The 16061-nt window shown below is 40.0% G+C and overlaps 1 protein-coding gene across 20 annotated transcripts in view; it reads left to right on the top strand.

The window, feature by feature from the left end:
* FARS2 (phenylalanyl-tRNA synthetase 2, mitochondrial) overlaps positions 1-16061 on the top strand; it is a 249018-nt gene that overhangs the window by 48131 nt on the left and 184826 nt on the right. For 17 of the 20 annotated variants that reach the window (XR_010829431.1, XR_010829432.1, XM_066992476.1 and 14 more), the window contains one exon: positions 9612-10244. Coding sequence is in view for 18 of the 20 variants with exons in the window: in XM_066992476.1 (XP_066848577.1) it covers positions 9612-10244 (633 nt within the window). In the remaining 2 variants the exon portion in view is untranslated. Of the gene's footprint in view, positions 1-469; positions 571-9611; positions 10245-16061 lie in introns of all 20 variants that reach the window. The other 3 variants (XM_048072103.2, XM_048072101.2, XM_013179297.3) reach the window with 1 other exon arrangement.

Genomic DNA, 16061 nt, shown 5'->3' with positions numbered 1-16061 from the left:
AATGAAAGTCTAAATGCTGTTGAACAACACTGTTTCATATGTGTGTGAGTACATCCAACTGGTGACAATGGTGATAAAACCTATGGGTAATGTTATTGAATATGTTTAAAATCTAGCAAACTGATCAATGTAAGCTGGATATGGCTATTTTGGTCAATAAATGAATAATTTATTTGCCAATAGGACCACCTTCTTCTTTAATAAAAGTTTTATATTATTTTTTGATATGATGCTTCTTTGCATGCTCTTCAAATTTACTTACAGTAAAAATTAGCGAATACTCTTTTTGAAATTAAACCCCCAAATTTATAATATAAAAAGACTCTATAAAATTGATGTGTACCTGGCCATAAACATACACTTACAAATGTTGATATCATTTTATGTGAATAAATATACAATGTAGGAACAAATAGTAGGAACATTGAGTCTGACTGAGTCTTTTCTTATTTTTTTTTCTTTTTGCAAGTTTCCCTCATGGAGAAATAGCATTTGGAAACTGCTGAAGCTGATTTACTTCTTAGGTCTTTTCTTGGGGTATAGATTGTAACATCTGATTTGACGTAGCAGGTACAATTTTTCCTCTGTATTTCTTCATTATAATTTGTAAGAAAACCTCAATAGTGTTATTTTATTTTTATTTTTATTTTTCCTCATTTGTGGGATTATATGTTTTGCATTTGTTCATGTGAATTTTCTATATTTGAGCAGCTTATGTCATGACAGCATCTTTTACCTCACATACTACATGGTAAGCTACTTTATTTGCAGAAAATATCACTGGAAGTAATTTCTTGGGGGAATCGAGACTTGAAAATTTGGATTCTAGATCCTAGAGTGGGTCATGGTCTTTGTTAGAAGTCAGTAATTGCTATTACTAGTTCTGAGCCTGATGAGTTCTTATCTTTAAATTCTCACATTCATCCATTTACTGTTTTCTTCCAAAGCTTGTGAGCATGGGTGAAAGTGTTGTGTTTTCTTAATTCCTTTTGACCAGTTAGATTTTACTGCCCTAGCGTGAAATCTGAATGCTTGTCTGTCTGTGTTGTTGCCAATCTTTCTTGCATAATTTTCCTGACAAATAGCTTACTTATTAATATTTCAGCACTGTTCCCACCAACCTCAGGTAAGTGGTACGCCCCAGGCAGGGAAATGCAGTTCCTTCCTTAGGAGCCTTCTAATTTTCTTCTGAAATGCTTTGTCAGAAACCATGACAGATAAATGAAGATAGTAAAGTTGTACAGTTCAGACTAGTGGTGACTTCTTTGTACACGTGTGATCATACATTTACTAACTGGAAGGTATTGCGCTGCTGTGGAATCTTCGCTGCAAACGTTTACGTTTTCTCTTCTTTATCTATACTGAAATCTGTGAGACTTATTGATTCTGAAGTAAAATCCATAGAGAAATTTGTCTCTTTCTTTCTTTTTTGATTGGCTGTTGAAATATACATAGTTCTGGTAAATGCTTTGTTGGTTCAGAGATCTTCATTATTTCTTAAATAGACCAAGGAGCAATACTGCTGCTGAGTTGGAGTTTGAGCTGAGATCAAGTTCACATCATAGCTAGGGCTGAGATGTGGATCTCTGGTGATACTTTGATATTTTTGCTCAAGATGAAAGCAAATATGTGAAATTGATCTATTTAGAGCTTGGTAAGACAGACAGCTGATATGTCAGAAAAGAACTCCCCCTCGCTCTCTCCCACCATTTAGGGGTGAAACATGGTGTAGTTTGATTTAGAAACTGATTACACGCATACTGAAACCCAGAAATAACTCCGTTTTAAAATATTCATTATATTTATTATTTAATATTTAAATTATTAATTCCGTTAAACTGTAGCATGATGTCTAGGATAATTACTGTGCTGGGCATCTGGAGATCTATGGTGAGTCATGGATTTTTCATATCCTTCTCAAAAACAAAAGGAGAAGGAGGGAATCAGGGTAATACTGGGAGATAGCAGATGAAGCTGAAGATTTCTTCTGGTTTGTGGAACAACTGAGTGTTTCATGCTCAGCCTGCTTCTCTGGCACGACCCATCTAAGTCATTTGGTTTCTTAGTATTGGGTAGGTTGGCTTCATTTCTTAGGTTTCCTTTTTTCACTATGCCATATAAAGTGTCTGAAACCTATTTATTTAGGCATGGTGCATTTTTGCAGGTGAATGTTAAAAGTAGCCCATCAGGTAGCCTTTATGTTGAATCTGATACATAAGACGTTGCCATATTTCTTTCTGCCTTTTCCCTGAAGGAGGCTGGCATTCCTTATTTGATCAGTGAATGATGCCTCTTGAGCTGAAGGATATCTGCTTTGCCTACCACTGGTGTCTCTAGAGAGCTGAGCTGCTATTGCTACTGCCAGGACAGTGCAGCACTTCTCCAGAGCAGAGACAGCTGCTTTCCAGCTGGCCCACCAGGAGGATCCAGCAATTCTGGTTGCTGTGGTTGAGTAATTTTGCCTTAAAGTGTAAAGATAAAGCATATATCTATAGCTTTATGCTTTTCTGCAGAATATGGAAATGTGCATCTTCATCCCATAGATATTAGTGATGTACGGCAATGCTCATATAGGTGACTTACTGTAAGTGTGATGCAGTGTAGAAGTCTAGGAGGTTCTGCTGCTTTAGGAGTGGTGTGTGCATTACGTTTATCACCTCCCATGCTGTGGAGTTGCTGTTTTGTAGTCTGATGCTTTGCATTACTGTGATGGAATCATTAATGCTTAAAATGAATTACTTATTCCTCCTCTGCTGTCCTTTGCACTGTTACCAAGCTGTGCATGTCCCATTCTTGGTATTTAATAACTGACTTAAAATATATATAATATTACTCCCTCCTCCTGTTGAGGCAGGATGAGGTCTTTATGATTCTGAATGTCCAAGTGGTGTAGATAATCAGTGAGAACCAAGACAATAAACCACTGTATAGAAGTAATGCTAATATCTCATTTCTAAATAAATTACTTTTTACTCAGATAATACTCTATAGGAGTAAAATTCTTCAGAACATACACATGTATAGAAAAATAAAGATACTCAAGTCACATTTGTTGAAGGAAAAAAAAGGCAGAAGAGATACCTGACTCTTGATAATCTTGATAATCTTGACTGCAGTGAGGAACTTATGGGTATTTGATTGTCTCTGTCCCTTTGATCTGACAGTTATTTATAATATGTTGTCTAAGGAGGAGAGCTAGCTGGCAACATTTTCAAGGTGCTGGAAAGAGAATATTCCCAGACAAAGGTAGTGTTTTTTCAGATTGCTTCCTTCAAACAGTGTGTGTATTTAAAAGCAGACTAATTTGAAAATATTTAAGAATGATTGCTGTATCGCTTTTTGGCAATCTAACTTGTAATGCATTGAAAATACACATATCCTTTGTACATCCTTAATAATTATAATGTAATGTAATTAATATATAGTGTAATTACAGTGTAATGTAATACTTATTATTGCATCCTTCTTACGTAAGGACTTTCCCTTAAAGTATCGAATTGACTATTAACCTTTTTGCCTAACTGTGTAGGGAAGGAAGAGCACAAGTATGTATATAGGAGGTCAGATCAAGGCTGCTTAATTTTCAGTAGGTTTTTGTGCCCCTTAGTCCTAGCACCTGATGGAAATCTTGTACTAAAGGGCTTAACTGGCATTTCTTCAGTAAAGAACAAACTCTGTTTTAGTCTGTGAAAAAGAATCAAGAGATAGTGAAGGTATAAATAAAAGAAAATTATATACTGCTTCTGAGGAGGGAGGACTGACTTTCCTTATTTTAATCTGCTTTCACATATATATATCAAACCATTATTTTGTGCTGATAGTTATTTTTTCTCCTGGCCTATTATAACAAAAATAATGTGGTTGGACTGTTCGCCTTAAAGTTCTAAATTTCACATTTTAGAATTTGATGTCTTTCCATCTAATAGAACCAGAAGTCTGAATTTGTTTGCCTTGGATCTTTCAACGCTAATTGTGCTGAGTACTTTTCTCTTAAAAAAAAAAAAAAAAAAGTGTTCTCTGAATAATTCAGTAATTTGATGTGACTGATTAGCTTGCTGATCACTAATTCCAGTGTATGGATATTCTACTTCTGACTGCTTAAATTTAATTCACTACAGGATGTCTGGAAACCTTGTATGTCAGTCCTTGAAATTTTTATTCCAGCTAGGCAGCACAGCGACAGAGTTCACAAGTGTTTTGAAACATGTGCTACCTGTTTTGAATCATCTCTCTGGAAAGTATTATTCTTCTCATAGGTGGGAAATTTATGGATAATCAAGTTCAGCTGGGCAATACCGTATGTTGGGGAAGCTGCAGGGTATGCAGCAACCTTTGGTGGGCAGAACAGGAAACTGAAATTTGTTGCAGTGTCATGTGTACTCAAGGTGATGACGAAATTCTTCAAAACTGGTGCTTTCCTAGTGGTCCTTGCAGAAGTGTGTTCCCTTCTGCAAAGATATGCTACCTACTGTGCCTATCTCAGACTTTCCTGCAGTCTTAAGGAACAGTGAAGGTGGTTGAAAGTATGCCTCAGGCCTTCTGTACTTGCCTTCAGGTGCTCATGCATGTAAGACAGGGCACAAAATAGTGGCATTTGTTGAGACAGTAGGTATCTTCTGGATCAGCAAAAGAGGTAGGTGGTTGTTAATACCATTTATTTCATATTTAAGAAGGTCTTTTATGTAACACTGAGAGGAAAACATGGTCATGTCTTATCCCAGAAATAGTTTTTTAATTTTCTCCCAATATTGCAAATGTCATAATGTTGCTGAAGGCATCATCATGATTAATGCATCACTGTAAGAGAGCAGACAGCAAGCCAGTCTGTAACACGTTTTTGTTTTGGTTAAGAAAAATAGCAAAAAATGAGATATTCTGTATCTTTCTTGGACCTTGTGAATGGATTATTAACTATATGAACTCTAAGTACGTGAAAAAAATGAGAGCCAAATATTCTAAGGCTATGTTATCTTACCTCTTGCCTGGTAATTTGTAGAGTATGCAATATTTTGTTTCATTGAGTGTTTAGCTATCATCAGCGACACCTGAAAATATTCTGCACTTGGAAGGTTAGATTCTAAATGGATTCATTCAGAATTGTCTTCAAGGCTATTTCAGAGGTTTTTGTGTATAATATAAATTCAGCATACTTGATAAGAGGGAAAGTTTGTTCTGGTGTGCAACAATGTGTTAACTTAAAAATGTGTTTGGAAAAAAATCCAAGCTCATTATTGGTATTGCATAGGAAATAATTTCTGTTATATCCCATGCAATGTAGACATGGCCATGGCAATACAATTACATTTGCTGCTGTATGCCTACATAGTTTTGAAAACTAAAATTCAATGCTTGGCTAAATTGCTAAGCAGACTGGTAAATGTCCAATTTTAGCAGCCTAGCATATGTTTATAATTTTTTTCTTAACATATGCTATGTTGGTTGAACTCCCCTCCCCACACATACGGTAGATAAAAGCTGTCACATCACAAAATGGTGGCAGCCCAACTTTTCTAACATTTTCCATGGCACTTCAGAGTCTTGCATTAATTAACTATTCCTAGATGGGAGACAGACTCTCATCTCTGTAGAATTTTGGTTTCAAACCCATCATGTACTTCAGTTTATATATGCAGTAGCCCATCTGTATTCCTGCAGCCATAAACAGTAATAAAAATAAAAATGCGTGCACAAAAAAAAAAAAAACAAAAACACAGCAGGGCATACCACGAAGTGGTCAATGAGCATGAGGATGTTCTGTGTTCACAGGTATAAATACCTAGCAAATGGCACTGAAACCAGGCTGTTTGGTTTATCGTTGGGCTATGCTTTTCTTGTACAAAAGTATTCTCTATCTTCCACTTTTCTAGGAGAAGAGATGGTGGAATAAAACAATTCTGGTGCACAGGCCTTTTTCTTTTCCCTCTGAGCTGCTAGTGTACCCCTCTTTTTTCCTCCTTATAGAGGCAGGTGTAAGGGGGAATTCTGCAGAGTGCATGATTCTTTCCTAAAACTCAGTGGGGTGGAGGGGGCTTGTGACAAATACCAGAGCATCAGTGACAGTGCTATCTTAATCCTTGCTGCATGTGACATGGAAGCCTGGATTTAGGTATGAAAGACATTCCTAACAGTTCAGCAAATATGATCCCTTACCTCATCCAACTGCCTTTTGAACGTGCTCCAAAGTCATGATGTTTTTTGGTACTTTGTTCAGCCGTTACCCCACCGCTAAGCTTGGACCATCAGAGCACAACATGCAGTGCAGGCCTCAGCAAAGATCCTAGCTGCAGCCCCTGTATGAGACATCTTGGCACAGAGGTAGAGGGGCAGGCCTATGGCCATCACCACATGGTGCTCAGAGCAAATGGGCGGGTACTCAGAACTGTGGCAGCGGCAGAGGCAAGGTAAGGAGCTGTGTGACACGAGATGGTGGGCCTGGCGGTTGCACGTCTGTCTGCAGCACTTTGAGATGCCCCTCTGGGAGCTGCCTTCCAAAAACCCACCTCAGCTCCCAGCCCTGAGTCAGAGCCACCGTTGGGCCCAGAGCACACAACCCACTGGGTTGCTGGTGTTACCTTGCCGTCTTTGGATTGCAGATGCCATTGGTGCTCGTTTAATGTTTATTTCCTCTTTCTGTATTTGTTTTTGTCTACAGGACTGCTGCTGTTTAGCAGGCTATGGTGATGAGCTGGCTAGCAGTTTTCACTGTGGAATTCAGGATTTGTCAACGTGCACAGAAATTAGTTCTGTCTTACTGCCAAATAATAAGCACAGTGGAAGAAAGAAAAGGATAAACTTAAATTGTGCTTTTTTCACACCTTTAGCTAGAAGTCTATAAAACATAGTTGTCTATTTATTACAATAGGCAAAAGTAATTAACATATATTTAATATCAGTTATTTATTGCTAGCAGAAAGGTAAAGAGACCCTTTATTTTCCAATGTGGCTCTCCATCCTAGTATTTTTTTATTGTTATTTGAATGTTTCTTCTATGGTGTAAAGGGTGCAAGCATGCTCTTTTTCATTCCTTCTCAGACATTGGCTAACTCAGTAACCCATTAACTAATGTTGGGTTAGCCTAACTTTTTTTTTTTTTTTTTTTTTTACTACTGCTCAGAGTATATTTTCTTTAGATTAGAATAGTAATGCAGGTAGTAAGGCAATTAAACTATTTCAGGCACAAGTATAACATTAGGATAAATAGTCTGACATAATCTCATCTGTTCTTGCCCCTGCTCCCATACAAGTTTATGAAGAGTATATATCACATGGTCTGAAAAATCAGCATTTCTGAAGTATCGGAGACTGAATAGCAGATGTATATCTTAAAAATCATGAGTCTTAAAATGAAAAATAAACAATCGTTCCTTGTATTTTTTCCAGAACTTGTTCATGTTCTTTTTTTTCCCCATAAAGCTATAATCACCATCAGAACTGTTTATGTGAAAGTTAAATTTCTCATATGGTTGTCTGATTCTCAAAGGAATGGCATTTAGGAAAGCAGCAAACATCACGAGACTCACGACAAAATCACGAGAGTTTTTCATATATTACAGTTTTGTATAAGTTTTGAATTGAATTTTTTAGAAAAATAAATGTATGGGCAGATGGTGATATTTACTTAGGGAAGCTGAATTCATTATCTGACTAGAACTGGATATTTCATGCAGCTGTTTGAAAATGAGAACTCAGTTTCCATGAAGGAGGACGTATGTTTGGGGAAAATGGAGCATCTTTCTTCAAAATGTAATGCTGTCCCTCACTTAATCTATGTCAGAGGGCTTTGTATTATATGTGTGTGTGCGCATTTATCTATGGAAGAATCTTAACAGAAATGGCCAAGATCTAATTTGATGAAATAGTTCTTCAAGCTGTAAAAAAAAAAAAAAAAAAACCAACAACTGAGCAGTTCCAAAAATAGTTGAATATTTTAGCTGTTCTTTTTTCTTAAGACCTCTTTCTCTCCTTCTTTTTCTATAAATCTTTTTTTTCTTTTAGACAACATAGTTAGTAATCTACTATGCCCTGCCAAATTTAATTTCTGACTACCCAACTTGTCTTTATTTTTATTCAGTGAGATAAAATTGCTTCAGAAAATAAATCTATAGTGAACATTAAAACATAAGCCAGAGGAAAAGAGACCAGGTATGCACAGATCCATTATGTTTTAAAGATCTGATTTTTGGTGTCCGTGTATTCTAAAATCTGTCTATTCTATTCTCATGTATATTTTTGGAGCTTAAGTGTATGATTTTTTTTGAATTCTTTTATTTTTTGCATGTTTGTTATGTTTCTTTGGAAGGTTAGCCAGAGACTGTAGTGCTGTTGTAAAGATGGAAACCTATTCCTTGAAGATGGTGGTTTATTCATTGCTAATGTCCTTTATTCTGCTATTTTTTAAAGAACATTTTCACAGGAAATTCTTTCACCCAAGAACCTGTGGCCCTGAATTTCTTGACTGATAGAGAAACATAGACCAACTCATTGTTTGGAGCACATTTCTTTCCCCAGTCACTTAACTTCTAATGCCTCTGTTTTCCCATTCTGTAATAAGCAATTTGTAATGCTTAAGTATTTTACTGGAATCTGTGCCAATATTTACAAAGCCAAACTCTTGATTTTGCAAGTGCTTTTACATTCTCAGAATGGGCTTATGTGTTTAGAGTGCCTGAAGGTGTTGTGATCCTCAGAACTCCTTGTTTATGGAATTATCTTCAAGCACTACAGTGTAACCCATGTGCATGTATGAAGCACAGAGTTTGTTTCAAAACAGGGTGGATGTGTAAAGATGGCCCTTTGGTAGACACATCCTGCAGAAACTTATCACTTCATTCACCTTCCTGATAATTGTTAAGCCTTCCTCTAGTGCAGTGGTATAAGCAAAAAAACTAAGTGTTCTGGAAGCATTTGGAAAAGGAGTTTTGTGATCACCCCAAAAACATTATTTCTGACTATGTGGAGCCTTTTTTGCGAACCTTATGCAGTGCTCGTCTGTGAACTTAATACACTGTTTCTGTGTAAATATATGCCTTGTGGTTTGGCCATCATTTTTTTTCATTGTGGCTCAGTGGTTTGAAAGGTTAGACTGTTTTTGTTTGACATTAAGTAGAAAACAGTGGTGGTACAGTGTGCGCCACATGCATTTGGTTTGTGTGGAATTCCTTCCATAGGGTCTGCTAATGCTGGAAGACAATACAACAGTATGTTAATGCCTGGATTTTATTGTAAGCGCATCCCTGACTGCCGAAGGGCATTGCTAAATTTATGAGCTTCTCATATGTAGTGTTCTGTTATTGCCTCATATTTTAACTGGATAAAAAAGATGTTTTAAATGCGATGCTTCCTCAGCTGCAAAGAGTTGCAGTATTAGGAATGGGCCTGAGACCAGGTTACTGTTGTTAATACTGATACAGTTACGCAGAAGACTGATAACTGAACAAGAAAGCTGAAATTTGATCACAAGGATATTCCCCCTCCAAAGTCAAAATAGTGGTCTATAACAGGAACTTTGTCGTGTTAATTAAGCAGACGTTTGGATTTCACCGTGAGATGCTAGCAATTTCTGCAGTGAGATTGCAGATGCAAACTTTGAAATTTATTTTTTTTTCCTCCAGGTTATAAGGGAGTTTGCAATGGCAATGCTCTGGAAATTCATGAGAGTAGCTAGGTATTCTAAAACAGCCTTACCACCGAAAGTGAGAGGAATTTTGGTCCATTCAAGGCATTCTTCTTCTTCCAAGTCTGTACCTTCAGATTTTGCTGCCAGCACACCCTGCTCAAATACTGTGGAACTGCTTGGTAAATCTTATCCTCAGGATGACTACAGCAACGTCACAGAGAAGATTCTTTCCAAAGTGGGGAAGAACTTGCATAACAAAAAGCATCACCCTTTGTGGCTAATCAAGGAGCAGGTGAAGGACCACTTTTACAAGCAATATATAGGACGACGTGGGACTCCGCTCTTTTCTGTCTATGATGGTCTTTCTCCAGTGGTTACAGTACAGCAGAATTTTGATAGTTTACTTATACCACAAAACCATGCCAGCAGAAAGAAAGAGGATAACTATTACTTGAATCGTGATCACATGCTAAGAGCACACACATCAGCACACCAGTGGGACTTGATACACTCTGGCCTAGATGCCTTTCTGGCTGTGGGAGATGTCTACCGCCGTGATACAATTGATAACACCCACTATCCAGTCTTTCATCAGATGGAAGGAGTTCGGCTCTTCTCCTGTCATGAGGTAGGAGTTCTTTAGTTGAGGTGAAAGAGGTTTGAGGTAAGTTGGTCTTATTTGCTATTAGCAAGTGCATGCATGTAAACAAGTTACCACACAGGTGTTATGCAGTACATTGATAAAGATCAAGTAATTGATTATGGACAAATATAGGTGAAAAATGTGGAATTTGAAAACACTTGCAAAATTCCCCAGAAAAATCTGGAAAAAATGAATAATGGTATTCTTGAAAGCTAGCAAAATAAAGCAGTATCTGAAAGGAAATGGCTAGCTTGACTAATGATCTGTAGAGACCAGTTCTCATTCTATCACAAGTCCCTTCCAGTGAAGTCATTTTACCACAAACTTTGTCCATGTTAGTACTTGAAAGACTCATGGGTATGAACTGTTTCAGCTAAATCCAGAGTGCAGTTTTTGCCTTGTCATCTTTTTCCTTTAATAGCTCCAAGCTTCTGTAAATGAATGTCTCTCTAAATGAATTGTTCTATTCTTTACTTCATCCTAAAAACCATATTGAAGGATTGATCTGTTGCAGCTGTCAGTTATGGGTGTGCAGTACATACAGTGTAAACTCATGAGTCCAGAAGACATCAGGTAAACAGCTCTAGGTAGATGTCCAAGACTTCTGAGTGTGTATATTTTGTTGGTACAACTTGCATGTTCTGCAAATGCTTGGGTGCCATTAAATATACTTGCTGTATCATTGATTTGTGTTATATATAAGCCAGTTTGTTTTACAAACAGTAATTGATTTGTATAATTTGTGTATGCTTGTAGCAATACTGCCAAATTCACATTTATATAACTAAAACTAGCTTATTCTAATAATACTGAGATGTAGACTGTTCTTAATGTGGTTGCCAGTGGGTGACAGGAGCTTGGCAGGGAAGTCTGCTGGCTTTGGATGCCTGAGGGAAAACTATGGAAATCACACTGCACTGCTTTTCTCACTGGTGGGAAAGGTTCGTGATATCTGCACTGGTGCTTCCCACCCCATGCTGCCACTTCCTTTTCCACTTTGAAAACATACTTGCTTCTGAAGATGTCCTGTGAGCTATATGATATCAAATTGTAACCGCTTCTTTGGTAACCTGGAAATGGAAGTTTGCAGATTTATCCAAAAATTGATTTGTTTGCTGTTCTTTCACACAGGCTTGTTTATGTGAATACAAAAGGGTATATGCAAGAGAAAAATGGATAACGCATTATAAAAATGCCATTTTGAATGCTTTATGTGCATCCAAATTTTTTGCTTGAGCACAAGTTCAGACATCCATACATAAAGGCTTATCTGCCACAAAATTGTCACATCTGCACTCTTACAGGATGGACTTTTGAATTTAGGTGGGACTGAAATTATTGCTAAAGAATGTCTCTCAAGAAATTTTGGCCCTCATGACAGAATATTTCTTTCTTCCGTGCAAATTTAATAACAAGAATAATAATAGGATTTAGTAAGTGGGAAGAAATTTACAGAAATGTTTACTGACATCATGTAGCTAGAAATACAGGATGTATGACAATCTGATTCATTTCATTATAGGCCGTTCTCTTCTCCCCCACCCCCCAAGAGAATGATTGAGTTGTTATTGGATAATGTTAATAGCTGATGAATTTAAAGTTAGCTATGTGCTAACTAAAACTGGAAAATGTGTCTGTCTCTCTCGAGACTGAAAGTCCTGTCAACTTTCTAAGCTGATGAACATAGAATAGTGGCATGGTGCACAGCATGTAAATTTTTGTTTGTTGGGCAACATGCACAAATTCTAAACCTGTGGATGATCTAAAACATTCCTTTTAGCTTCAGTTGCAGATGGAATACTGATAGACTTGCAATATGTAAAACTTCTTGCAGACATCATCACAAGAGCCTTGTAGAAAAAAATGAATGTAATTCTGAAATTTCACTGAAGGTTTTGTTTTATATTCTAGTTGCCTGTTCAAAATAACTGACAAATTTAAATATTTCTAGAAGTAACTGAGCAGAAAAATGATTAAATGAAGATAATACTACATGAAAGAAATATTTTTATATTCATTTATTTAAACCCATGTTTAAGTTATGACCCACTGAACAGAAGTGTGTGAACGTCAGGGCCTGTTACCTTCATCTCAGACTTTTCTTTCATAATCACACCGCAGTTTCTGGCGAGGAAATTTTCCGACTACTATGGATAAGAAGGTATGCAGCAAAGGGGAAAAAAACTGCTAGCCCTTGGCTACAAGCCCTAGATTAGTTTAATTTTATATGCTATAGTCAATTTACTATTCTGTTTTGTATTATTATTTTTTTGTATACATTTATCACTTGTCTTTTTCTCAACTAAAGTGATCACAGAATTGGAGTTGGGGGGTGGAGGTCAACAAACCTCAAACCCCACAATGATTTTCTAGGAACTTGAATTTTGAACTAAGTTTTTTTTATAGCAACTAGGTTTTATTAAATACATTCCTTTGGAGATGGCTGACTTGCCTGGAACTATCCCTAGGCATGCATTTACTGTTGAACACAGTAGTGTTGATATGTTTTTGTTTCTTGTTTGTTTGCTTGAGCACACATAGGCTATTTTCTCAACTTCAGGAGGTTTGGAGAAGTTTCCTTGTGTTTAGCTGTTTCAGTACTTCACGCTAATCATATACAAGCCCTCACTAGAGAAAGCAATTTGTACCAAATATTGAGCATGTAAAAATAGTTGCAAAAAGTAACCAATGGAACAAAAAAGCAAATACTATTCTTTTTTTATATATTCCTTTACAATTTTCTAATTGTATGAAGATTGGGATCAATATTTCCTATTGATAATGGCAATTGGGTTAAAGCTTTCTGTCTGGGTAAGTAATGGCAGGCTTTATTTGGAAACAGTCAAGCTAAAGCAGGCCTCTGCAAACAGTTTAAAAGTTCTGACTGGTATATCCCACATAACTCAGATTGTACATCATGTGGAACAAGGAAGGTAAGGCTGCAATTTGCTAGGTCCTGCATTTTGACCCCCTAACCTTACCCATAAAAGTGGCCTAGAAGAAAGCTGGAGAGGGACTCTATCAGGGAGTGTAGCCAGGGAACAAGGAATAATGGCTTTGAACAAATGGAGGGGAGATTTAGATTAGATGTGATGTGAGGAAAAAATTATTCACTCGGAGCACAAAGCGCACGCGGGAATTCGGGGATGCACCTTGCTTCTTTTCTTTTCTGTAAAGAATAGAATGAAATTACCTAAAAAACAGTGTTAAAAATAAACCCAGGGCACAGGATGGGAGGTGCAGGGCAGTTCCTGTGGCCGAGGGGCAGCCTTTCTCTCTGGCAAGCCAAATGGCCCAAATAGCCAGCCCCACAAAAGGGGCCCTCAGCCCCCCCAACCCTCCTCATCTACGTGAGGGCATCTTCCAGGCCGCTCCCAACACAGCCGCCTTTGGCCACGCATGGGCCACTCCATCACAGAGGCTTGCTGAAGTCACAGTGGCCACCATGGCCCCGGGCCCTATAAAACAGGCCTCCTGCAGCTGGCCCACCATTCGCTGAGCATCTAGGCACTCTGACTGCCAGCTTGTGCGGCAGGAAGAAGACTAGAAGCAGCAAGGCGAGCGGCAGGCCTCCTTGGCGTGCGAGGACAGCGATGCAGTCTGGTGAAGCACCAAGAAGGAATGCACCTGACCAGAAGGAGATGTGTCATGGGCAGAGGGATAGTGCCGGTGGCACAAGAGACACCAGTGCCCAAGGGACCTCTGGCACCCAGCCCACAGACAGATACAGGGAGTACCATTGGCACCGCAATGATCACAGAATCACAGAATCGTCTAGGTTGGAAGAGACCTCCAAGATCATCTAGTCCAACCTCTGCCCTAACACTAACAAGTCCTCCACTAAACCGTATCACTAAGCTCTACATCTAAACGTCTCTTAAAGACCTCCAGGGATGGTGACTCAACCACTTCCCTGGGCAGCCTATTCCAATGCCTAACAAACCCTTCCGTAAAGAAGTTCTTCCTAATATCCAACCTAAACCTCCCCTGGTGCAACTTTAGCCCAACCCCACCCCCCACCCCCCCACCCCAAAAAAAGAAGCACTCACACAACCCCTGAGAATTGGCAAGAGTTGTTTATTGCTGGGACATCTTGCAGGTGAGCCTGCAGGATGTCCATGATGTTTGGTGGCTTCAAGCTAATGCCTGCGATGGACCCTGAGCAACGAGTAGGGAGCTCGCCAGGCACTCCTGCGATGCTGTTGGTGCTCTCGGATGGCAGAGCACAAAGACATGCCGCAGTAGTCCCAGGTCTGATCTGGCAGAGGTGGATCCACTTCCATCGGTTCCTCCACCTCTTCTTGTGGACCCAGCTGCATGGGCTCCGTGGTGTTTGGCAGAAGGCTAAGCCAGTCTTTGCCTGGGACTGCCCACACGGGATGCCTTCCGTCCGGAATGTTTTCAGGCCAGGGTGCTGAAGCAGGGGGTCATCCAGTTCCACGCCTTGGTCCCATGCCACTGTAAGGTTGATTTTCATGCATGGGTCCAACGCTACCATCTGGTTTATGGCCATTACTGGGTCCTGCACTGTGTCCCGGACTACGGGCACACCTCCGCTCCCTGTGGCTCTCTGTGTGATGCTCCCGCCTTTGCCCCACATCACCGTTGCTCCTATGGTAAGGCCCAGGCCCCATGTTGCTGGGTGTTTGAGGGGCCGGCCTGTTTCCCGCATCATCTACCTTGACTTCAGTAAGGCTTTTGACACCGTTTCCCACAACATTCTCCTCAAGAAACTGGCTGCTCGTGGCTTGGACTGGCGTACGCTTTGTTGGGTTAAAAACAGCCTGGATGGCCGGGCCCAAAGAGTTGTGGTGAATGGAGCCAAATCCAGTTGGAGGCTGGTCACTAGTGGAGTCCCCCAGGGCTCAGTACTGGGGCCAGTCCTCTTTAATATCTTTATCAATGATCTGGATGAGGGGATCGAGTGCACCCTCAGTAAGTTTGCAGATGACACCAAGTTAGGTGCGTGTGTCGATCTGCTCGAGGGCAGGAAGGCTCTGCAGGAGGATCTGGATAGGCTGGACCGATGGGCTGAGGTCAACTGCATGAAGTTCAACAAGGCCAAGTGCCGGGTCCTGCACCTGGGGCGCAACAACCCCAAGCAGTGCTACAGGCTGGGAGAAGAGTGGTTGGAAAGCTGCCTGGCAGAGAAGGACCTGGGAGTACTGGTTGATAGTCAGCTGAATATGAGCCAGCAGTGTGCTCAGGTGGCCAAGAAGGCCAACAGCATCCTGGCCTGTATAAGAAGCAGCGTGGCCAGCAGGTCTAGGGAGGTGATTGTCCCCCTGTACTCGGCTCTGGTGAGGCCGCACCTCGAGTACTGTGTTCAGTTTTGGGCCCCTTGCTACAAGAAGGACATGGAGGTGCTCGAGCGAGTCCAGAGAAGGGCGATGAGGCTGGTGAGGGGTCTGGAGAACAAGTCTTACGAGGATCGGCTGAGGGAGCTGGGGTTGTTTAGCCTGGAGAAGAGGAGGCTCAGGGGAGACCTCATCGCTCTCTACAGTTACCTTAAAGGAGGCTGTAGAGAGGTAGGGGTTGGTCTATTCTCCCACGTGCCTGGTGACAGGACGAGGGGAATGGGCTAAAGTTGTGCCAGGGGAGGTTTAGGTTGGATGTTAGGAAGAACTTCTTTACTGAAAGGGTTGTTAGGCATTGGAATGGTCTGCCCAGGGAAGTGGTTGAGTCACCATCCCTGGAGGTCTTTAAGAGACGTTTAGATGTTGAGCTTAGTGATATGGTTTAGTGGAGGACTTGTTAGTGTTAGGTCAGAGGTTGAACTAGGTGATCTTGAAGGTATCTTCC

The sequence above is a fragment of the Anser cygnoides genome, chromosome 2 (genome assembly GCF_040182565.1).
Source record: "Anser cygnoides isolate HZ-2024a breed goose chromosome 2, Taihu_goose_T2T_genome, whole genome shotgun sequence".
Taxonomy (NCBI): Eukaryota; Metazoa; Chordata; class Aves; order Anseriformes; family Anatidae; genus Anser; species Anser cygnoides.
Note: the sequence above shows the minus strand (reverse complement) of the source record. Positions and strands in the feature narration are given on the sequence as shown.